The sequence below is a fragment of the Typopeltis vanoorti genome, chromosome 23, assembly GCF_054136105.1.
Source record: "Typopeltis vanoorti isolate ZY-2024b chromosome 23, IOZ_Tvanoo_1.0, whole genome shotgun sequence".
In the NCBI taxonomy this organism is placed as follows: domain Eukaryota; kingdom Metazoa; phylum Arthropoda; class Arachnida; order Uropygi; family Thelyphonidae; genus Typopeltis; species Typopeltis vanoorti.
The window spans coordinates 28,907,143-28,932,065 of NC_143571.1; the positions used below are offsets into that span (position 1 = coordinate 28,907,143).

The window sequence follows — 24,923 nt, forward strand, 5'->3', positions numbered from 1 at the left end:
CACAGGAATAACATTGCAGCACACAATTTCTGGTATTATTCATTAATGAATAATTACACAATATTTGCATTACAATGAAATGTGAATACAAGTGGTAAGGAGAATAATTGCAGGTCTTTTCTACAATTTTTTTTTAATCTAAAGACAAATAAAATGCATTTGTAAGACATTTCAAAGGCATTTTATCAGATACCTGAGACCAAAACTAGTTTATTTATTTATTTATTTCATTTATTCTTACTGTGTACAGCTCAGAACTTATTTTGAGAAACTACTCAAGTTCACATATGGCCCAAATTTTATCAATGATAAAAAGATAAACAACTTTGCTGATTTGTTTACTTATACACCCAAACTTTTTAATCATGTAGCATCATCCCAGCATTAGAGTGACAGGAAAATTACAAAGGAATATAGAAACATAGAATCAAATAAGGTTTGCTTAACCCAAAAAGCAATTCTGATTAAGCAAATATGCATTTTCACTGTATACCAAAAGTTTCAGAATTAATATTTTCAGGATGCCAATGGAGAGTGACTTGTGTAGGTGTAGCATCAAATAAATCTGAGAAATAAACTTCAAAACAGAGGTTAAGAATGAAAACAACGTATAGTTCGCCCACAGATTCGAGACCCTTTGCCACTTCTGCGCATGTCAACAGGAGGAGAATCCATTCCGATAATAGGGTAATCAGTCTGTACTGTGGGATGAGTTGTTTATTATTATACGTTGGAAAATTAACTTCTCTTTTATGATCATTATGATGTTGCTTGAATAACAGTTGGAAAATTTTACCTATAAAGCACGTGATTTCATGTGTTGGCGACCAATTCGTACGTCCTTCATTTCTTTCTCCCTTTCAGCATGAATCGACTATTCTTGGCAAGATGCCAAGCAGAGACCTACAAATTGTGGGCGAACTATACTAAACTTTAATGATACACATTAAAGATATAATGAGGTATTCAAAAAAATCAGAAATGAATAGACTAAATATACACTGAAAATGATTACTTTATAGAGTCCATTTTCTTCTAAAGACACACTAAGACGTGTATATGCTTCTCCAAGATTGGTTAAACTACCACTAGTTGGTGGTCCTTCATCTTCTACCATTGGTTCACTAGCATGAATTAGTGCAGGTGTACTCTGACACTCCTCTTGTGAAGAGATTGCTAAACAAAAATATTTAAGTCATATTATAGAATTAATCAGTTTCATTGATTAAGAAGTTTTAGTAATGCATACTATTTCATACAAGAGAATTATTCTCATTTCACTTAGTTTTAACATTGCTCCCATACAAGAGGGATCTCAAGACTTATAATAACAGTGCCACGTGTAGGCAGATAAGTACAAAAGAAAAATCTGCAAACTACATTGTTAACTAGGCATGCTGTTTCTTAATATATCACTTCTAGTTGAATAAAATTTTACACATATCAGTTTATATTTAAAATTTGGAGAATATCAAAAGGATACGGAAAGGATGCATGCACCAACATCCTGATGGATATAAATAATTTTGTCCATAATTATCACTAGATAATGAATTAAGCATCAGCTGACAATCTCATAAGATAATATTATTCAGGCATCTCTATGGTTCAAAAGACTCATTATGCGAGGCCCACATTAACCACACACACACACAATGCCTCTTGCACTTCTTGAACTCATTCACTGACAGTGGAATCACCTCTCTCGCAATCCACTTGATACAAAAAATCCAGTCTCACATTCTTGCTCTTTTCCCATGGATTAGTTTCCTTATTCTCTCCATTACTGTCATGTATTGAAAAAAATTCTAATTATTCTATAAAACCCTTTAGTAATTTAAATGTTTCAGTCTCACCTATCCACCAAATTCTGATGACTGAGTAAACCAAATGTGGGATTGCTTAAGGGACAAAGCTAGATGACTAAAAGGATATCCATGCAGCCCTTTAAGGAATGGGGGTTGAATTGACTGGGGCTTCTAACCTGATGTCCAGTCACCTTCTCATACTACAATGCATTAGTAAGCAATTACATGGATGCTGAATGAATCAGGACAGGCTGACAATTTAGGTTTAGCCAATGAAACTGTATTCTTTATTCACTTAAACCAAAAGAAATATGGTACAAAATGAAAATCATACCAACCAGGCATTATCAGTAAACAAGACTCCTCACAGTTTTACAGGGAACCAGGGCAAACAGTGAAAAGTTAACTAATGGAACAAATTCACCATCAGAAGAATGAAAGATAGCCACAATTAACATAAGAAGAATCAACAGAAAAGTGGAACTTGAAGAATTTGAGAAGTACCATATGGGCATAATTGGTATTACTGAAAGAAGACAGGAACAGGTGAGGTTTTTCCAAATAACAACCAACCACAAGATGTTATATTAAAGCAACAATGATCAGGGAAAGGAAGAAGTAGTTATAGTCTTCAACACCAAAGACAATCTTGAATGTAGTAGTATTCAGCTGAGTGATGTGGGAAAACATCAAAATGGGGAATTGGACAATGCAACTTATTTATGACCATAATCCCAGTCCAACAGAAGTTTCTATGGAACTGGGACCCAAAATTTTTGAAGTTTCTAAAGTTCCTACTTTTAAGAAAGAAGCAGCAGAGGAGTTTCTTTGAGGGATTAAGATTAGAGCACAGATGACACAAAGAAAAGGGAAAAAGTTGGTCCTTGTTCCAGATCTAAACAGCAGAGCAGAAAACGAATACCAGACATAGAAGTTTTAAGAAAACGGCAAAGTTAATAAGTACCTGATGGTTTCTGTTCAGAACATGGACTAGCCATCACTAACATGTTCCAACCCTAAGATATGCAGAAATTTACATGAAGATAAGGAATAAGAAAAGACCAGATAACTACGTTACTGCTGACAGCAATATCTTTATGATGGTTCAAAACACAAGGGATCTAAAACATGAAGTGAAAAAGCATTTAGTTGGGCACCATAAAATTGAATATCAAGTTGAAAAGCAAAACAGGAAAAAAAAAAGCTTTAAAAAGAATCAAAGTTGAGAAGCATAGAATTGAACTGTAGACTACAGTATAGAAATATTATTCAAAGAAAAATGAAGGATTTTGAAAACAAAACAGTGGAGACTCAGTGGTAGACTGAAGAAAACATTGATTCAGCAGGAGAGGAATATATGATGAAGATGCCTGCAAGGAGAGGAAAATCAGAACTCCACAGCAGTGATGGAAGAAGTGAAACAGGAAGTCCTGGAAAAGAAGAAAGCATATCAAAAGTTCCTGGAGAGTAAGTCAGCCAATGCACTACAAGAATACATAGAAAATTTATAAGAAAACAAAGCAGTGCATAAAAGTAGCTAAACTATATTCTTTCAAAAATCTTGAGATTTTCTAAAGAATATAGAAGATAAATATCAGGAAGGTGACAGACTATTGAAAAAAAAAAACAAACTTAAAAATGGAGAACAGAGTACTGTAAAAGAAATCATATAATAAAGTGGATGCAACAACTGAAGATATCCTAGAACTTTCAAACTTTGAAAAAAGTTTTTGCAGTCTTTGAAAAAAAAGTATTTTTAAAGACTGCTAAATGAAACAAACAGTGAGAGAACGGCAAAAACAGGTGACTAGTGATGTGCACCAAAGTTCAGAGCTGGAGCACTACTGTTTAATTTGTGCATAAATGATATAGGAAATAACCTGAAAAGAAATATTCAGTTGTTTGCTGATGATTCCTATCCTATCTTCCCACCACTACTTTAGGACAGGTTGAGCCCCCCCCCCCCCCCCAATGAGGGGGCTTATGATGAATTAATGCAGCTGGTTTAGCACTCCTCTGCTGTACCCCCTAAGGGCAAGATTCATGACTGTAATCTGTGTATGTTCATGGGGCCAGTTTGCCTGTTCTGGGGGATGAAAAACCCAAGTTTCCAGGTGAAAAAACCCCTACCTCTATATGAACTGGCTAACTCACCTTTTGTTGAAAGAGACCAGATTAAGGTTCCTCATGTCATTGATGGGAATCAAACCCACGAGACCGACCAAAGGGCTTCGCCTATATCGACTAAGCTACAGAGACTCTGATGCAAAATTAGGTAGAGCAATATATTATGAAAAATTATGGATACAACTACCCTGTTAGAGTAAAACTTTAGTTTAATATAAACCAAAATATATACACTCGACGTTTCGGCCTTCACATTAAGGTCATCTTCTGGAGTATATGTATATATACAAAGAAACAAGCTGCACTATAATCTACATGGCATGATACAGTTACTGATCAACCGTTAAAACTAATTACCTGACATTTGGTGTTAAAAAAAAAAAACCTCACTACATCAAAGCTCTAGAGTCTTGTTATTATTATTATCTATTTATATTTATTTTCTGTTTATAACAGAAAATAATTTTCTGTTTATTTATCTATTATTTTATACATGAAAATGTTACTCTCCAGCTTAATTAACTTTGTAACCTAATAAATAATAATAACAGGACTTTAGCTTTGATGTAGTGAGATTTTTTTTTTTTTTTAACACCAGATGTCAGGTAATTAGTTTTAATGGTTGATCTGTAACGTTAATATACCATGTAGATTGTATGCAGCTTGTTTCTTTGTATATATACATATACTCCATTAGATGACCTTAATGTGAAGGTTGAAATGTCGAGTGGATATATTTTGGTTTATATTCAACTAAAGTTTTACTCTAACAGGTAGTTGTATCCATAATTTTTCTTAATGTATTCTGATCACCGTGTAAGCATGAAAGAAAGGATAGGTAGAGTAATAGTTAATCAATGCAATACAGAGTTTGCAGGATGATTTAAATAAGCTTATGGGCAAAAGATAATGGATATCAGTTTAATGTGGAGAAATGTAAATTATGCATTCTAGAATAAATAGTTTACAAGCTGTGTACTACACTGATGGAACTGTACTACTCCAGGAAATGGATGAAATTAGAGATTAAAGTGTGGTGGTAGACAGAGATTTAAAGTGTAGAGGACATACTGCTAAGGTAGCTCATAAGCATTACTTGTCTATTGAAGAACACACTAATAAGTGGAGACAAGGTGTTATTCCTCTTCATAAGGACTTGATACATCCACATTTGGATGTATAAAGGCCTTATATATATATACATCCACATCTGGATTACTGTGCTCAGGTGTAGTGTAATGGATTTCTAGGATAGTGGTAGTGAAGATTCAGAGGCAAGAAACTAAGATAGTGAGTGGTGTGTGGAGCGTTCCATATGAGGACAGATTGAGGGTGTGTGGATTGCAGAAATTGGTTGACAGGAAAAAAAAAGAAAGGATATGACAGAAATATTTAAGTTACTTAAAAGGTTTTATAGGAATGATGCAGGGGAAATATTTCAGCACTTGGCTAGAGAGGCCAGAACAAGGGGTCATTCCTGGCAGAAGAATAAAGGTGTGGTTATTAGGAGAACAAGGACTAGAATTTTCACCTGAAGAGTTGTGAATGAATGGAATGGGCATCAGTCTGTTGTTAGCGCTTGTCTGTTGATGAGTTCAAGGAGGTGTATGATAGTTTTGTGTGGATAGTTTGGGTCTTCCACAATGAGTCTTCAGACACCATGGAGATGCCCATACAATAATAATAATATTAAAAAAGTGTTCCTAGCAGGGTGCTTAAGGGTGAAAGCTATGTAACTGAGAGAAGACCTCCACACAGCCTTTAAAGGAATGGGGAGAAATGATCTGGGCTTCTGATCTAATGTCCAATCCTCACCTTCTCGAGGTGCACCCTGTTGGGTATCTACCTGGATACTGAACGAATGAGGATGGGCTGGCAATATGGAATTTAGCCAACCAAATTGTATTCTTATTGGCTTAAATCAAAATAAAAAATGATGGTACAACATGACAGAATTTCATGCCAGCTGGGGTGCTGCCTGGTTAAATAAGGTCCCCATTGTTTTCACCAGGGGAACCAGGGCAAACAGCAAAAAGTCAGCTACTGGAACAAATTCAAAAACCCACCCCAACTCAATAGCACCTGAGTTCAAAATTGGTACTATCAACATAAGAAGCCTGAATGGCAAAGAAATGGAGCTAGCAGAGGAATTGGATAAGTACAAGATCGACATAATAGGGGTGACTGAACAAAAATGGCAAAAACTGGTGAGATCTTTCTAAGCAATAAATACAAAATGTTATATTCAGGCAATAACAATCAAGGAAAAGAAGGAGTAGCCATAATATTCAACACTAAATATGAGGCTAGTCTTCTTGGATGACAGGCAGTCTCAAGTAAAGTGATGTGGGCAAATATGAGAATGGGGAACTGGACAATGAGACTTATTTGTGCCTATGGTCCCACAGAAGGTTCTACTAAGTAGAAGAATTATTTGAGGCTTTAGAGAAAACAACTGACACAATGAAAAAGGAAAAGTTGGTCCTTGTTGGGGATCAAAAGAGCAGAGTAGGAAATGATTGTCAGACAATAAAAAAATATTTTGTGAAAATTTGGAGAAAAGAGCAAAGCTAATAATAATGGCAAATACCTGTTGGATTTCTGCTCAGGAAATGGACTAACACCATGTCCCAACATAAAAATGTGCACAAATTCACATGGAGAGAAAAGGAAAGGAATATGAAGAGTCTCATTGACTATATTATTGTTGATAGTGATGTTTTCTCCCTGGAGCAGGACACCAGAGTGTGCAGGATTTGAAATTGGAAGTGATCACCATTTAGTCTTCAGCAGTATAAAATTGAATTTCATATTGAAAATAATAACATGTAAGAAAGTTTTAAAACGAATAACAATTGAGCAGCTCTCAGATGTGAACTGTAGACTCAAATACACAAACATAATTGAAGAAAAAATGAAAGCATTTGAGAATAGGAACCAAACCTTCGAGATTCAGTGGCAAGCCTCGAAGAAAACACTGATTGATTCAGCGAGAGAGGCATGTGGTGAGGTTGTAAGGATAGAAAAATCAGAACTCCATGGTGGACAAATGAAGTTAAAGAGGCAGTGAAAGAAAAGAAGGAAGCATATCAAAAGTTCCTGGCAAATAAGTCAGCTTGTGAATTCTTAGAGAATACAGAGATAAATGTAAGAAAGCTAAACACTTTGTAAAACTAGCTAAACAAAAGTCCTGGGACGATTTTGGCAGGAACATAGAAAAAAAATATCAAGAAAGTGGCAAGATATTCTGGAGGTTGTTGAAGAAGCTCAGAAATGGAGGAAAGAATGCTGTAAAAGGAATTAGAGATGACAAAAGTGATATAAAAACAGGAGAAAAAGATATCCTTGAAGTATGGAGTAATTACTTCAAAAAATTGCTAAATGAAACAAGCAGTGAAGACAGCACAGTGGTATAAAACACTGACCAGGCATGCAGTCAGAAATACATATCCATAATTGAAGTAGACAAAGTGATCAAAAGCCTGAAATGTGGAAAGGCAGCAGGAGTAGATGATATTCGACCAGAAATGCTCAAGTATGGAGGTATAAAAGGTGCCATGAAAGTTCTACTCCAATGATCCGGAATTCGTCCCTCTGTCTTACAGTGGCTGCACTGCATAGTTCAGAAGGCCTGGACAGAGGGATGAATTCCTGCTGATTGGAGAACTCTCATAGTACCTATATATAAAAAGGGAAATAAAACTGAATGTGAGAACTACAGAGGTATTTTTCTCTACTGAGTGTTCCTGGTAAGATTTATGCAAGCATACTTGAGAAACCTTTGAGAAGAATTGTGGAAGAAAAGCTTGGTGAAGAACAAGCTGGATTCAGGTCAAATAGAGGCTGTCAGAATCAGATCTTCACTTTATGACAAATTGTTAAGAAATCATGGGAATATAAAGATCTGTATTTAAGTTCTATAGATCTGGAAAAGGCATATGAGAAGGTGCCATGAGAGAAGCTATTCAAAACCTACAGTTATATGGTGTCAATGGGGCATTATATCAAGCAATACTTAGTCTTTATTTGAGTTGTAAGTCAGCAGTTAGAATTGAAGGAAGTACAGGAAGGTGGTTTAATATTAAATCTGATGTCAGACAATGATGTATGTTATCCTCTCTGTTCATTATCTATATGGATCACATTATAAAAGAAAGTGGTATTAAACCTGCTAACGAAATTGGAGATGTTAATCTCAGCTCTTTACTTTATGCAGATGATGTTATACTTCTAAATAAATCCACTACAAGTTTGCAAGATTTCCTGACTAAATTGAATAATTTTTGTAGTATATATGGTATGAAAGTCAGCAATAACATGCCAAAGACAAAGAAAATACGCAGAAACATTGAAAATATCAACTGTATTGTGAATGGAGAACTTATAGAACAAGTAAAACATTTCAGCTATTTTGGAACAATTTTTACTGAAGATGGTAAATTAAATATGGAAATAGACAACAGAATCAACAAGATGGTATGGTAGGCAGTCAACTGAATAAATTTGTATGGAATAAGAAAGATTTTAATCAAAACACTAAATTAGCTGTATACAAGACAGTATCCAAGCCCATTTTAACTTATGGATCTGAAAGCTGGGTCAGAAGTAAAACACTTGACCAAAGACTAGAGACTGCAGATATGAGAGTCCTGAGAAAGATTAGGGGCATGAATACATGGCAATATCACATTAAAAACGAGGATATCAAGAAAGAACTTGCCACTGTCAGCATCTAGGAACGTGTTAGCAGAGCTAATCTCAAGTGGTATGGTCGCTTAAACAGAATGGGAGAGGAAAGATTAGCAAAACAAGTGTTCTCTGCCAGGTTGGTTGGAAAAATACCCAGAGGAAGACCAAGATATAGGTGGATTGATACAGTAAAAAAAAAAGTGCCTTAGAAGATAGAAATATAAGACTGATAATGTTGGAGTTCTTAACAGGTAACAGACTGATTTGGAGGAAAATTGTAAATAGGAAGTTAGTAATGATGTAAATTTTTCATGCAGTACTAACATATCCATACTGCTATCTTAGCAGTGCACGGCAGGGGAAGAAGCAAGGCTTCTCAGGTCATAAACAAGCAAAATCCTTGTACATTCATTGGGACGTGGAATGTGAGAACCCTTTTTCAAAATTGGAAAATTTGAATAGAGAAATGGATAGATTAAAAATAGCCATATTGGGAATTAGTGAACTGAGATGGAATGGAACCGGAGACTTTTGGAATGAGATTACAGAATTATTTATTCAGGTGATGAGACAGCAAAAAATGGAGTCGCGGTGGTTCTCAATAAGGAATAGGGAAGAAGAGTAATCAACTCAGTAAAATGTAGTAGTAGATTGGTAATGGTAAAACTAGAAGCAAAACCAACAAATAACATAATCATAATACAAGCTTATAAATACTAGCGACCACAGTGATGAGAAGGTTGAGAGAGTATATGTAGATATTGAGAATCTAATCAAACTGACCAAGAAGGAAGATAATCTTATTGTCATGGATGAGTGGAATGCAGTCATTGGTAAAGGCAAAGACGGTAGAAAGGTGGAAAAGCACAGACTTCAATGCCGAAATGAAAGAGGAGATAGACTTTTGGAGTTCTGCCACCAATTCAATCTGATCATTACTAATACCTGGTATGAGGTACCAAAAAGAAGAAGGTATACTTGGAAAATGCCAGGGGATTTAGGAAGGTACCAAATAGATTATATTATGACAAGAAATAGATTTAAAAATCAAGTAAAATCATGCAAAAGTTACCCAGAAGCTGATGTTGACAGTGATCACAATTTGGTTTTAGTGAAATGTAATCTGAAATTTAAAAAGCTGTCACAACCAAGAAAAAGGCCCAAATGAAACATAATTAACCTGAAAACAAAGGAAAACCATAGAAACTATAAACAGCAAACTGATGAAAGCATTAAAACAGGAGAGAGGGAAAAGAAAAACAGAGGAAAAATTGACTCATTTGAAGGATACAATCATCAAAGCTGCCAATGACTGCATAGAATTAAGGAAGAAGCAAATAAAAAAACCATGGATCACCCAAGACATTCTAGATCTAATAGATGAAAGAAAAACATAAAAAACCTCCCTAAAGGAAGAAAGCAAAGACAAATATAAACATATAAAAAATATGATAAATAGAAAGTGTTAAGAAGCAAAAGAACAATGGTATACAGAGAAATGTAAAGAAATAGAAGATCTAACAAAGACCGGAAGAATCGATAAAGCTTATAACATTATAAAAGGAATAAGCCAGCAAAACAAGACAAGAAATACAGTTATCAAAAATAAACAGGGGAATATACTTATAGATAAGGAAGAAATTTCGGAAAGATGAAAGGAGTAGTGCATAGAAGATCTGTATAGTGGAAAAGATCTAGACACCATGGCTATGGAAGATGAAACAAGACTTGATGTGGAAGAAATTGGTCCAACTATATTAAAAGATGAATTTGAATGGGAACTGAATAAATTGTCAACCTACAAGGCACCATGCATTGATAACATCCATTCAGAATTAATAAAATACTCAGGAAACATAACTAAGTCATACCTTTTCAAGATCATAAAGGATATACGAAACGGGGATTGTGTAAAATCATTCCCAAAGATTTTACACAATACTCTATCATACCCATTCCTAAAATAAATAATGCAAACAAGTGTGAAAATCATTGAACAATAAGCTTAATATCACATGCTTCGAAAATACTACTCAAAATTTATACAAAAAACTAACAAAAAAAAAGGTTGAAGAATATGTTGGAAATGACATTTGGATTCAGGAAACAGCAGGAGACAAGAGAAGCAATCCTAGCCCTAAGAATAGTTATTGAAAGAAGATTGGAGAAGAATCAAAATACTCTGATTGTCTTTCTTGACTTGAATAAAGCTTTCAATAGTATTGACTGGAATCAAATGTTTCACCTACTAAAAAAAATAAAGGTAGATTGGAGAGATAGAAGGCTCATATTTAATCTTTACAAGCATCAAGAAGCCCTAATAGAAGCAGCCAGCAATACAACAAAAACCGCAATAGCAAAAATACGTAGGTGTAAGACAGGGGTGCTCTCTTTCACCCATATTGTTTAATCTGTACATTTAAGATGCAATAAATAAACTGAAAGAAATAATAGAAACGGGAATTAAGATAAATGGAATTGATATTAACTGGCAACAGTTCACAGATGATATAGCAGTTATAGCTGATAACGAAAACAAACTGAAAGCCACTCTAACAAAGATGGAAGAAATCTTCACACAGTACAGCCTAAAAATTAACTATAAGAAAACAAAATTATTAATTACAAGTAAAGCAAATCCAATGAAAATAAACCTGGAAATAAATAACCTAATACAACAGGTATCCTCTTTTAAATATCGTGGAAGTCTTATCACAGAAGATGGAAGAAACCAATCAGATATTAAAGCACGAATAATCCTAGCCAAAAAAGCATAATATAACAGAAGAAACATTTTTACCAGTAAAGGACTTAGCATCCATCTCAAAAAAATGCTAGTGAAAACACACATATTGAGCATTGCATTATATGGTTGTGAGGCCTGGACCCTAACAAAAACAAGACATGAAAAAGTTGGAGGCATTTGAACTTTGGTGCTGTAGAAAGATGATGAAAATTAGTTGAACAGAAAGGAAAAGTAATGAAGAAGTTCTAAATATAGTTCATGAAGAGCGGTCATTAATGAAACATCAATAAGAGAAGAAAAAGCCTAATTGGACACCATTTGAGGCATGGAGGGACTGATTACAGAAATAATGGAGGGGACTGTAGAAGGAAAGGGGTCACGAGACAGACAAAGAATTTCATATATAAATAACATAATGATGCTAACTGGTGCTAAGAGTTATGAAGAGATAAAAAGGAGGTCACAAGACAGGATGTTGTGATGTGCTGCTATAATTACCAATCTTCGGATTGATGCACCAAAGAAGAGAGACTAACGTATCCTGTACACCCCTTGAGGGTATATATATTGATGATGATGATGAAGTGTTCCTAGCAAAATTTATGAAAGTATACTTGAGGAAAGGCTAAGAAAAATTAAGGGACAACTTGGAGAAGAACAAGCTGGATGCAGACAATAACAGTTTGTTAAGATCAGATATTTACTTAAAGACAAATAGTTGAGAAATTACAGGAATATAACAAGAATTTCTATTTCAGTTTTGTAGATCTAGGAAAGACACATGATAAAGTGCCAAAAAAAATTTTTTTTTCAAAACATCTATATTGTGTAAATAGCTGTAAGTCAGCAATTAGAAATGAAGAAGGTAAAAGCTGGTTTGATGCTTGCAAAAAGTAATATTAGTGATGCTGTCAGAATGCAAGTAATTAAGGAGAAAGAATTGATTGTTTTGGCTGCCACCAATGACCTGTGAGATGAGAAGTATCATTTGAGGAAGAATGTGAATGAGTTACAGGAGAAAACAAAAAAGTATAGCAAGAGGATAAAGTTTGTAAGTCTGCAACCACATATGATAGAAGTCAACTGAGAACAAGGGTGCTGATAGCAAATGAATCAATATGGGTTGTGGAGAAGAAATGACATACTGTTTATGGACCTATGGTCTGAATTTGATGGATGGAAGGATTTATATATAATGCTAATGGATTGCACTTAAATGGATTTGGAGTTAGTCTAGAGAGCTTTGTTCACCGAGAGTGCAGAAATGAAAAGTCAAGAAAACTTAAGCAATTAGAGTAGGTGCAGGCAGTGTATGTGTGAAACACCCACGATGCAAACAAGTGTGTGAATTAACAAAAAAATGTAGAATTAGTCTCTCAAGTAACAATATCAAATTCAATTAGTCAATTCAGGATGTAAAGCTGGTTGGGGACCTTACGGAGATGCTACCGTTTCTATATACTAATGCCAGAAGTATCAAGAATAAGAGGGAGAAGTTTTTAGTATTGGTTAGTGCAACATTGACAAAAGTTATAGGCAGTAGTGAGACTTCGTTACCAACAGATGACAGTTACAGAGATAGAATGTGATGTATTTAGTTAGTCTTTCAGAGAAAAAAAGATAGGATGAGAGGTGGGGAAATGCTGATAATAGAAGATGAATTACAGCTAAAAAAAGAGTAGCAGACAGGCAGATGGATGGCAGTTGTTTTGAGACAGTTTGATGTAGGACCGAGGACAAAATATATAACTAGTTAATGCTGTAAGCAAGGAGATTTCAGGGATGATGTGCATCAGCAAATTAGTAGAAGTACAGGTCTAGTAATTACATAGTAATTATGATTACAAATGTATGTTAACTATGCAGACACAGATTGGAAGAAGGAAAATTTCATGACAGGAAGGAAATGGAATTTACACACTTACAGAGAGAGACACTATGTACTTGAAGCAGTATGTGAGGGAGCAGGGCTCATGCTATGAGTGTTAGATCTAGTTATAGGATTAGGATCAGAAGACCTGTCCATAACTAAGGTGGCTACATTGCCTCCAAATGGGGGAGAATGACCATGCAGTTTTGGAGGTAGCAAATGTGGAGTTTTCAATAAGAAAGGGTATGGAACTTCGAGGTAGGTACTTATGATACAGCTTGAAACAGTGCCATAGCATAAAAATCTACAAAGGAAGGATGTTTACAGTGCACTTGGGGGGGAGGGGGGGGGGAATTGTCAATGGATATCTAGAAGCAATATCAGACTGTATATTCAAGGTCAGGAGGTTAAATTAGGTAGCAGTTAGATGGATGACTGGTATCATTAAGCATGCAGAGTAAAAAATATGAAGGGTATATAAGGAGAAATGCGACCAGTAAGTGCATGAATGGTATACAAGGGTCAGGCAAGAAAGGTGACCAGTAGGAGGAAGAATATACATAGAAGCAGATAAAATAGTTGAGATGCTGAGTGCCAATTTGCAAGGGTATGTAAAACTAATAATTTGTGCAAGACTTAAGTCAGGGAAGCTAAATTACTCTGAGTTAGCTTTGCATTAGGAACATCCACCTAATAATACGTTGGTCCACTTCTCTATGCAATCATGGCTTACAGACGCCTAGAAACAAATTCCACAAGGTGTCGAACATCCTCCATGTGTAATTTGACCCGCATCTGCTGCAGCAACTCTGTCAGTTCACACTCATTCCATGGAGGAGGATCAGCAATTCTCACATCCCATTCCAGCATATCCTGCATATGTTCAATTGGATTACAGATGGTAGAGATGGTTGGCTAACAAATCCCTGTAGTGTTCACATTCAGTGTTTGTGGGATGATAACCAACAGAACCAGGGCATGCGGGAAAAAGCTCCCAAGACCATAATACCACTTCCACCAGCCTGTTGAACCCTCAACTGTGCAACCAGGGGACAGAGCTTCATGCTGTTTAGCAAATGTGAACCCGGCCATCAGCATGGTGCAGAGGGAAACCAAACTCATCACTAGAGACAACCTTCTTCCACCTGTCAATTGCTGACATTTCTTGGCACATGTGAGGAATGTTTGCAATGCCTGGCCGTCATCAGGAGGTATCCTTGTTGGTCTCCATCTGTTGAACTCCAAGTGAAGCAAGATACAGTGCATGGTGCATGTGGAAATGAGTTGGACTACCTCACTGTTGTACTAGTAGGAGAGCTGTGTGACTGTTGCATGTCGTTGCTGAGATACCAGCGGTGACACCCGATGCTCACCTTCAGGATCAACCACACATGGTTGACCACTGTGAACGCTTCTGCTAGATATCATTCATGGGAAGCATTTAAAAAATACTTAAATGATGCAATATCAGAAGTGTCACAAGAGTTCTAAGAATAGGGTAGGAATCAAATGGATGTGTAATCATATAAAGCAAGAGATTCATAATAAAAGGATGATGTGGAAGGAATACCGTGTGCATAAGGACAATGTCGGTTATGAAAAATATAAGAAGCAGGCCAAAAGAGATACAACTGTCACACGGAAAGCTAAGACAGAGTACAAAAAAAAAAAAGAAACTGGCTCTGCAAAAGAATTCTATCATTATGCTGCAAGTAAAAGAAAGAATAAATTTGAAAGAATAACTCTACTGAATATGATGGTATGTGGGCAACTGATGCAGAAATGATTGTTCAACTAATGAGCAGCCATTTTGCTAAAAGCTATCAATCTTGTATATGCAACATCGAACTTACCACTACCTCTTCATTGGATGAAGAAACTCAGGTGTATGAAGAGGAGGTATTAGCTGTGCACCAACTGAATAAAAATTCAGCAATAGGGATTGATGGAATACAAGCACAAATACTAAATGAGTATTCAAACTGAAATGGCTATACCTTTTACCAGGCTATATATATATTACGACTACAGCCAAATGTGGACATAAATTTATTGCCAGCATGCTAATAAATTATATTGCATAAAAAGGTGTTATAAATTTCATACAAATTACATTGCAATACATTTTTGGCAAAAGTTACAAATTTCCTAAGGATGTAGTTAAGGAATTATTGTACAGGAAACTATGCAGAGAGACATGTCAGTATGGAATATGTCCACCCTGAACTGCAATGCAGCTTTCACAAAGTTGTAACATGCTTAGTACCAAGTGATCCAGGAGTTCTTGAGACAAACTGGCCCACTCCTCCTTCAGAGCAAAGATAAAGTCTTGTTTGTTTTCTGGAGGGAAATATCTAGCAAGAATATCGATTGAGATCTGGGAAGTGTGCTGGCCACTTGATTTGATTAATATCCTCAGTCTCCAGAAGTATCTCCACTGCTTGTGTACGATGTGGTATCTTCCCAACACCCTTCAGTTTTTTTTGGTTTTTTTTAACGAAGTCTTCTAGAAGAATACTGCAGATATCAGTTCCACTTTGAAACTCATAACTTTATCATCTATCTCTCTTTGGCACTACCATGGTACAAAATTGGATTACCTCCATTTTTATTCTTTTTTTATTCCAATTTTTATTCCTTCTTATAGTCATATTACCACTTCTAATCTGATTATTTACTCTGAGTCAATCAATGAAATACTGCTTATCCAACAAAATTCTCTGCCTGTCATCTAAACCTTGGTATTTCAGTAAGTGGCAGTGGCTGAAACAAACCACTAGCATTGCTCTTGGCAGTGCTAGTGTAAAGGACAAATGCAGAAACTCACGTATTCACGTTCATATAGTATTACCTTCTTCCCTGAATGCATTCTTCCTAGATATTTTATGCCATCGTTCTAATACATCTTCATTTAATAATTTTTCAAATTACAGACATCTAGAATATCCTCATCAGATCTTCATGGAATTTAAAAGACTCACTCCAGAAAGGTTCCATCATCATCATCATCATGATGCACAACTTGTCAACAATGTGTCTTAAATGTATTCAACCATCTTTGCACTCACCACACTCTCAGACAGTGCATTTCAATCATCCACCACTCTCCATACAAAAAACCTACTCCTCACATCAAGCTCACACTCTCCTTATACAGCTTCCAGGGATGGCCTCTTGTTTCTCTGTCTTCCTTCATTCCTTGAAAAACCTTAACATTCATCTGGTAATAACATCTTATCACCTTATGTCTTAATCATATCTCCCCCCACCTTATATGGAGGCAGCAGAATCTATTATCCTAGAAACTGGTATTTTATCCTTCAAAACAAGCAAACAGACAACTAGAACACACACAATTAACAGACATCATACAGTGGCCTCATAGCCTGAATTGCTTCAGCCATAAATCCAAATCAATCCCCCCCTCCCACACACACACACACACAACCTTTGCCTAGCAACTACTCTTCAAATGATATTTCCTCAATCTTTAGTCATATTCAACATTCTAGAGACCAGAAACAAACTTAGTCAATTATCTCCAGATCCTTTACAATATCTCTTCACCTTTTTGAAAACCAGGTGACCAGATCAGTGCACCTGGAGTCACATCATGAGATGTGTCGTGATTAAAGCCTTTACAATGGAATCATAACATCCTCATTTCTACACACCAGTGTCCTCAGCATCACTGTCATAATCTGCTATGCAGTTCTCATTATTTTAGCATCGTGATGAAAAATTTTAGGATTCTATCCAACATTATCTCCACATTCCTTACCTCATTCACCTCCTCCTCTCTAAGATATCCTCTACATTCCAAAATCTAAGAGAAATCATAACTGGTGATTAGTTTACGGAATTAACAACACATATAAAGTATATTAATTAAAGGTAACTTTAATGAATAACTTCTATATTTCGGCAACATCACATTGTCATCTTCAGGAAATTTCAGCGTTGCCGAAATATAGAAGTCATTCATTAAAGTTACCTTTAATTAATATACTTTATATGCGTTGTTAATTCCGTAAACTAATCACCAGTTATGTCTGACCAACATATAAGCCTTGCTAGTAGAATCTAAGAGAAATCATACTTTAACCAACAACTGGAAACTTATTTTTCTAATACTGGTCACTCACCCACACAGTATAGTACAAAAACATAAAAAGAGTACTGAATAACTACAACAATATATGTTATGGAGTAAATGGGTATATTAACAAAGAAATATATGTTTACACATGATATGTACATCCACAACTGTCAGTGGAATCTTGGGTGAATAAAGCATTAACAATATTAGATTACACGCTCAAAATGGGCACCTTGTCTTTCAAGACAGGTTTCTTAGTACATGCAAATGCGTTCTTTGTCATTTTGGAGAGCAAGGGTTGGGACATCTGCTGGACATATTTGATAATTTTATCACTTAGTTCATCAAGATCTGAAGACAAGTCACATGGAATACCCATTCCTGCAACATACAAAGGCATTAAGTGATGTGAGATCAGGAGAATACGAAGGGTATGTAATTCTGCGAACCTCGAAATAGCCTACAGGGGAAGTTCATGCAGCATTTGTTCTTCAAGGTCACGTTTACACCACCCTCTTCAATAAAGTAGGGCCTGACATGTTCAGAAACTGCACATCATGTGTTGACCTTCCTGCTGAGAGGTTTCTCTTGGACAAATTCAGGTCTCAAACAACCAAGAAACCTGTAGGTTTGCATGTTGACATGACTACTTAAATGTGCTTTCTCTGAGAAGTGGACATTATGGAGAAAGTACAAATCTTCATATGGCAAACATGCATGCTGGCCAATGGGTCTATGAAGATATAACTGTGCAGTGTAATCCGTTGTTAAATACTGACCCACCTGAATCGTAAAGTTTATTTCATATTGCCATTATTCTACAATAATTTTAATTAAATAACATTTATCTTGCTAATTAAGTTCATTAATTTAAAGAAGAGACTTATGTGAGTTTTATTAAATAGGAGAATTCATACTTGAGGTCTAAACATTAGGACAAACAACGTCAGCACAGCATGACAATTTAGTAAAAGTTTCTTTAATCAAGGTCTCATCAATCATGAAACAAGTAATAGCATCTAATTATATATAACAACACATCAAATTCCTGCCATGTGCCCTCACAAAGGGTGTACAGGCCATGATAGTACTACATGAAAAATTTACACCATTACTAACTTCCTATCTACAATTTTTTTTCTCCAAATCAGTCTGTTACTTGTCCAGACTCCAACATCATCAGATCTTATATTAGTATCGTGTAAGGCACTTTTTACTGTCTCAATCCACCTACATCTTGGTCTTCCTCTGGGTCATTTTCCTGCTAACCTGGCAGAGAACACTTGTTTTGCTAATCTTTCTTCGCCCATTCTGTTTAGATTAGCTCTGCTAACACATTCCTGGATGCTGAACATTATGTCAAGTTCTTTGTCAAGAACATTATGCCACTGATGCCATCTGTTCATGCTCCTAATCTTTCTCAGGACTCTCATATCTGCAGTCTCTAGTCTTTGATCAAGTGTTTTACTTCTAAACCAGCTCTCAGATCCATAAGTTAAAACTAGTTTGACCATTGTCTTGTATACAGCTAATTTAGTGTTCCGACTAATTTCATTCTTATCCCATATGAATTTATTCAATTGATTTCCTGCCATACCAGCATTGGTGATTCTATTGTCTAGTTCCATATTTAATTTACCATCTTCAATAAAAATCGTACCTAAGTAGTTGAAATGTTTTAATTGTTCCAGAGGTTCTCCATTCACAATGCAGTTGACATTTTCAATGCTTCTGCCTATTATCATCTTTGTCTTGTTATTGCTGACCTTCATACTATATCTATTACAACAACTACTCCACTTAGTCAAATAATCTTTCAGACTTGTAGTGGATTTATTTAGAAGTATAAGATCATTTGCATAAAGCAAAGAGCTGACATTAACATCTCCAATTTTAATATCAGGTTTCATACCACTTTCCTTCATAATGTGGTCCATATAGATAATGAATAACAGAGGGAATAATGTACATCCTTGTCTCACACCAGATTTAACATTAAACCATCTTCCTATACTTCCATCAATTCTAACTGCTGACTTACAACTCAAATAAAGACTAAGTATTGCTTGATATAATGCCCCATTGGCACCATATTAACTGTAGCTTTTGAATAGCTTCTCTCTTGGCACCTTCTCATATGTCTTTTCCAGATCAACAAAACTTAAATACAGATCTTTGTTATATTCCCATGATTTCTCAACAATTTGCCGTAAAGTGAAGATCTGATCCTGACAGCTTCTACTTGCCCTGAATCCATCTTATTCTTCACCAAGATTTTCTTCCACAATCCTTCTCAACCCATTTTTTTAAGTATACCAGCATTATATATGCTTTCTTCTTTTCTTTCACTGCCTCTTTAACTTCATTTGTCCACCATGGAGTTCTGATTTTTCTATCCTTGCAGACAACCTCACCACATGCCTCTGTGGCAGTGTTTTCTTCAAGGCTTGCCACTGAATCTCCAAGATTTGGCTCCCGTTCTCAAACTCTTTCATTTTTTCTTCAATCATATTTGTGTATTTTAGTCTACAGTATACATCTGAGAGCTGCTCAACTTTTATTTGCTTTAAAACTTTCTTACATGTCCTTCTTTTCAAAATGAAATTCAATTTTATCCTGCTCAAGACTAAATAGTGATCACTTCCAATTTCAAATCCCCTGCACACTCTGGTGTCCTGCACCAGGGAGAAAACATCACTGTCGACAATAACATATTCAATGAGACTTTTCTTATTCCTTGCCTTTTCTCTCCATGTGAATTTGTGCACATTTTTATGTTGGAACATGGTGTCAGTAATAACCAGTCCATGGCCTGAACAGAAATTCAACAGGTATTTGCCATTATTATTAGCTTTGCTCTTTTCTCCAAATTTTTCCAAAATATTTTTGTATGTCTGACAATTGTTTCCTACTCTGCTATTTAGATTTCCAACAAGGACCAACTTTTCCTTTTTCATTGTGTCAGTTGTTTTCTCTAAAGCCTCAAATAATTCTTCTACTTAGTAGAACTTTCTGTGGGAAGGTTCTACTAAGTAGAACCTTCCCACAGAAGGTTCTACTTAGTTGACCATAGGCACAAATAAGTCTCATTGTCCAGTTCCACATTCTCATATTTGCCCACATTACTCTACTTGAGACTGGCTGCATTTCAAGAAGATTAGCCTCGTATTTTGTGTTGAATACTATGGCTACTCCTTCCTTTCCTTGAATGTCATTGCCTAAATATAACATTTTGTATTTATTGCTCAGAAAGATTTCACCAGTTTTTGTATTTTTTGTTTCAGTCACCCCTATTATATCGATCTAGTATTTATCTAATTCCTCAGCTAGCTCCATTTCTTTGCCATTTAGGCTTCTTATGTTGATAGTACCGATCTTGAACTCTAGTGATGTTGATTTCGGGTGTGTTTTCAGATTTTTTCCTGTACCTGACTTTTCGCCGTTTGTCCTGATTCCCTGGCGAAAACAATGGGACCTTGTTTAACAGAGCGACACTCCAGCTGGCATGAAATTCTGTCATGTTTTACCATCATTTATGTTTTGGTTTCAGCCAGTAAGAATACAATTTGGTCAGCTAAATCCCAAATTGCCAACACATCTTCATTCGTTCATTATCCAGATATATACCTAACAGGGTGCACCATGAAAAGTTGAGAATTGAACATTAGGTCAGAAGCCTTGGTCGGTTCTCCGCATTCCTTTAAAGGCTATGTAGAGGTCTCCTCTCTGTTATATAGCTTTGACCCTTAAGCACCTCCCCCCATGACAACACATTCACAGTGAAAATATTAGCGAATTAGATTAATACTAATTAAACACAGACAAATTTCATAATGAATAAAATATTCGATCTTCAGTGTGGACATCAATCTAAGAGTAAATTATAGAAGAATAATCCATACACTAATCAACTAGCAGTTCCAGGATATACTTGGCTAGATTAATTACATGGATAATAAAAACTTGTTAATAAATTGGAGTGCGTAAGGGTCAAAGCTGTATAACTGAGAGGAGACCTCCACATAGCCTTTAAAGGAATGCGGAGAACCGACCAGCGCTTCTGACCTAATGTCCAATCCTCACCTTCTCGTGGTGCACCCTGTTGGGTATCTACTTTGATACTGAACGAACGAGGATGGGCTGGCAATTTGGGATTTAGCCGACCAAATTGTATTCTTATTGGTTAAACCAAAATAAAAAATGATGGTACAACATGACAAAATTTCATGCCGGCTGGGGCGTCGCCCGGTTAAACAAGGCCCCCGTTGTTTTCGCAAGGGAACCAGGGCGAACAGCGAAAAGTCAGCTACTGGAACAAATCTGAAAACAAACCCCAACTCAATATCACCAGAGTTAAAGATCAGTACTATCAACGTAAGAAGCCTGAATGGCAAAGAAATGGAGCTAGCTGAGGAATTAGATAAGTAGCAGATCGACATAATAGGGATGACTGAAACAAAAAAGACCAAAACTGGTGAGATCTTTCTGAGCAATAAATACAAAATGTTATATTCGGGCAATGACAATCAAGGAAAAGAAGGAGTAGCCATAGTATTCAACACAAAATAAGAGGCTAATCTTCTTGAATGGCAGTCAGTCTCAAGTAGAGTAATGTGGGCAAATATGAGAATGGGGAACTGGACAATGAGACTTATTTGTGCCTATGGTCCCACAGAAGGTTCTACTAAGGTAGAAGTGGAGGAATTTTTGAGGCTTTAGAAAAAGCAACTGACACAATGAAAAAGGAAAAGTTGGTCCTTGTTCAGGATCTAAATAGCAGAGTAGGAAATAATTATGAAACATACAAAAATATTTTGGGAAAATTTGGAGAGAAGAGCAAAGCTAATAATAATGGCAAATATCTGTTGGATTTCTGCTCAGGACATGGACTGGTTATTACTAACACCATGTTCCAACATAAAAATGTGCACAAATTCACATGGAGAGAAGAGGCAAGGAATAAGAAAAGTCTCATTGACTATGTTATTGTTGATAGTGATGTTTTATCCCTGGTGCAGGACACCAGAGTGTATAGAGGATTTGAAATTGGAAGTGATCACTATTTAGTCTTGAGCAGGATAAAATTGAATTTCATAGTGAAAAGAATAACATGTAAGAAAGTTTTAAAGCGAATAAAAGTTGAGCAGCTCTCAGATGTGAACTGTAGATTAAAATACAGAAAGATTATTGAAAAAAAAATGAAAGAGTTTGAGAACAGGAATCAAACCTTGGAGATTCAGTGGCAAACTCTGAAGAAAACATCGACTGATTCTGCCAGAGAGGCATGTGGTGAGGTTGTCTGTAAGGAATAAAAAATCAGAACTCCCTGGTGGACACAGGAAGTTAAAGAGGAAGTGAAGGAAAAGAAGAAAGCATATCAAAAGTTCTTGGCAAATAAGTCAAGCTTTTGCTCTTAGAGAATACAGAGACAAATGTAAGAAAGCAAAACACTGTAAAACTAGCTAAACAAAAGTCATGGGAGGACTTTGGCAAAAATAGAAAATAAACATCAAGAAGGTGGCAAAATATTCTGGAGGTTGGTGAAGAAGCTTAGGAATGGAGGAAAGAGTGCTGTAAAAGGAATTAGAGATGATAAAGGTGACATGAAAACAGGGGAAAAAGATATCCTTGAAGTATGGAGTAATTACTTTGAAAAACTGCTAAATGAAACAAGCAGTGATGACAGCACAGTGGTAAAAAACACTGACCAGGCATGCAGTCAGGAATACATATCCGTACTTGAGGTAGAAAAAGACGTCAAAGGCTTGAAATGTGGAAAGGCAGCTGGAGTAGATGATATTTGACCAGAAATGCTGAAGTATGGTATAAAAGTCTTACAGTGGCTGCACTTCATAGTTCAGAAAGCCTGGACAGAGGGACGAATTCCCGATGATTGGAGTAGAGCTCTCATAGTACCCATATATAAAAAGGGAAATAAAACTGAATGTGAGAATTACAGAGTTATTTCCCTACTGAGTGTTCCTGGCAAGATCTATGCAAGTATACTTGAGAAATGGTTGAGAAGAATTGTGGAAGAAAAGCTGGGTGAAGAACAAGCTGGATTCAGGCCAAATAGACGCTGTCAGGATCAGATCTTTACTTTACGACAAATAGTGGAGAAATCATGGGAATATAACAAAGATCTGTATTTAAGTTTTGTCGATTTGGAAAAGGCATATGACAAGGTGCCAAGAGAGAAGCTATTCGATACACTGCAGTTATATGGTGTCAATAGGGCATTATATCAATGCAATACTTCGTCTTTATTTGAGTTGCAAGTCTGCAGTTAGAATTTAAGTACAGGAAGATGGCTTAAAATTAAATCTGGCGTGAGACAAGAATGTACATTATCCCCTCTGTTATTCATTATCTATATGGATCACATTATGAAGGAAAGTGGTATTAAACATGATATCAAAATTGGAGATGTTAATGTCAGCTCTTTGCTTTATGCGGATGATGTTATACTTCTAAATAAATCCGCTACAAGTCTGCAAGATTCTCTGACTAAATTGAATAACTGTTGTAATAGATATGGTATGAAGGTCAGCATTAAAAAGACAAAGACAATGAAAATAGGCAGAATCATTGAAAATGTCAACTGTGTTGTGAATGGAGAACCTGTGGAACAAGGAAAACATTTCAGCTACTTAGGCACGATTTTTAGTGAAGATGGTAAATTAAATATAGAAACAGACAACAGAATCAGGAAAGCTGGTATGGTGGGAAGTCAATTGAATAAATTCATATGGAATAAGAGAGAAATTAGTCGGAACACTAAATTAGCTGTATACAAGACAGTGTTCAAACCAGTTTTAACTTATGGATCTGAGAGCTGGGTTAGAAGTAAAACACTTGACCAAAGACTAGAGACTGCAGATATGAGAGTCCTGAGAAAGATTAGAGACGTGAACAGATGTCATCAATGGCAATATCATATTAAAAATGAGGATATTAGGAAAGAACTTGACATTGTCAGCATCCAGGAATGCATTAGCAGAGCTAATCTCAGGTGGTATGGGTCACTTAAATAGAATGGGAGAGGAAAGATTAGCGCAAAACAAGTGTTCTTTGCCAGGAAAACGACCCAGAGGAAGACCAAGATATAGGTGGATTGATACGGTACAAAGTGCCTTAGACGATAGAAATATAAGATCTGATAATGTTGGAGTCTTGACAAGTAACAGACTGATTTGGAGGAAAATTGTAGATAGGAAGTTAGTAATGATGTAATTTTTTTATGTAGGACTATCATATCCTGTACACCCCTTGAGGGTACATGGCAGGAATTTGATGATGATGATAGTTAATGAATTTCGAGTTCACAACTGTTCAAACTTTTGGAATGGTTAATACATTGTTCAGCATCAGGTTTCACGAAGGTATTGCATTCACTGAGCCATTCTTGAATAACTGTTCTTTTAAAACTGCTTTTGTGAATTAACCTGGTACTACTCACAACCCCATAGCTAGTTACACCACACAATGCCAGATTAGTTCAGATTGATAGATTTCATACAAATGTAGCTTTGGAATTTATGAATTCTTTCTCTATAGAATTGCCTGTCTAAATAAATATGAATG

At 36.0% G+C, this 24,923-nt stretch overlaps 1 protein-coding gene across 4 annotated transcripts in view; it reads right to left on the reverse strand.

Moving 5' to 3' along the window:
- Nucleotides 1-249: 249 nt before the first annotated feature.
- Nucleotides 250-24,923, reverse strand: part of RhoGAP71E (Rho GTPase activating protein at 71E) — a 282,250-nt gene continuing 257,576 nt past the window's right edge. For all 4 annotated transcript variants that reach the window (XM_090412909.1, XM_090412911.1, XM_090412910.1 and 1 more), the window contains one exon: nucleotides 250-1,176. In XM_090412909.1, coding sequence (XP_090269035.1) covers nucleotides 947-1,176 — 230 coding nt within the window. In that variant the 3' untranslated portion in view covers nucleotides 250-946. The remainder of the gene's footprint in view (nucleotides 1,177-24,923) is intronic.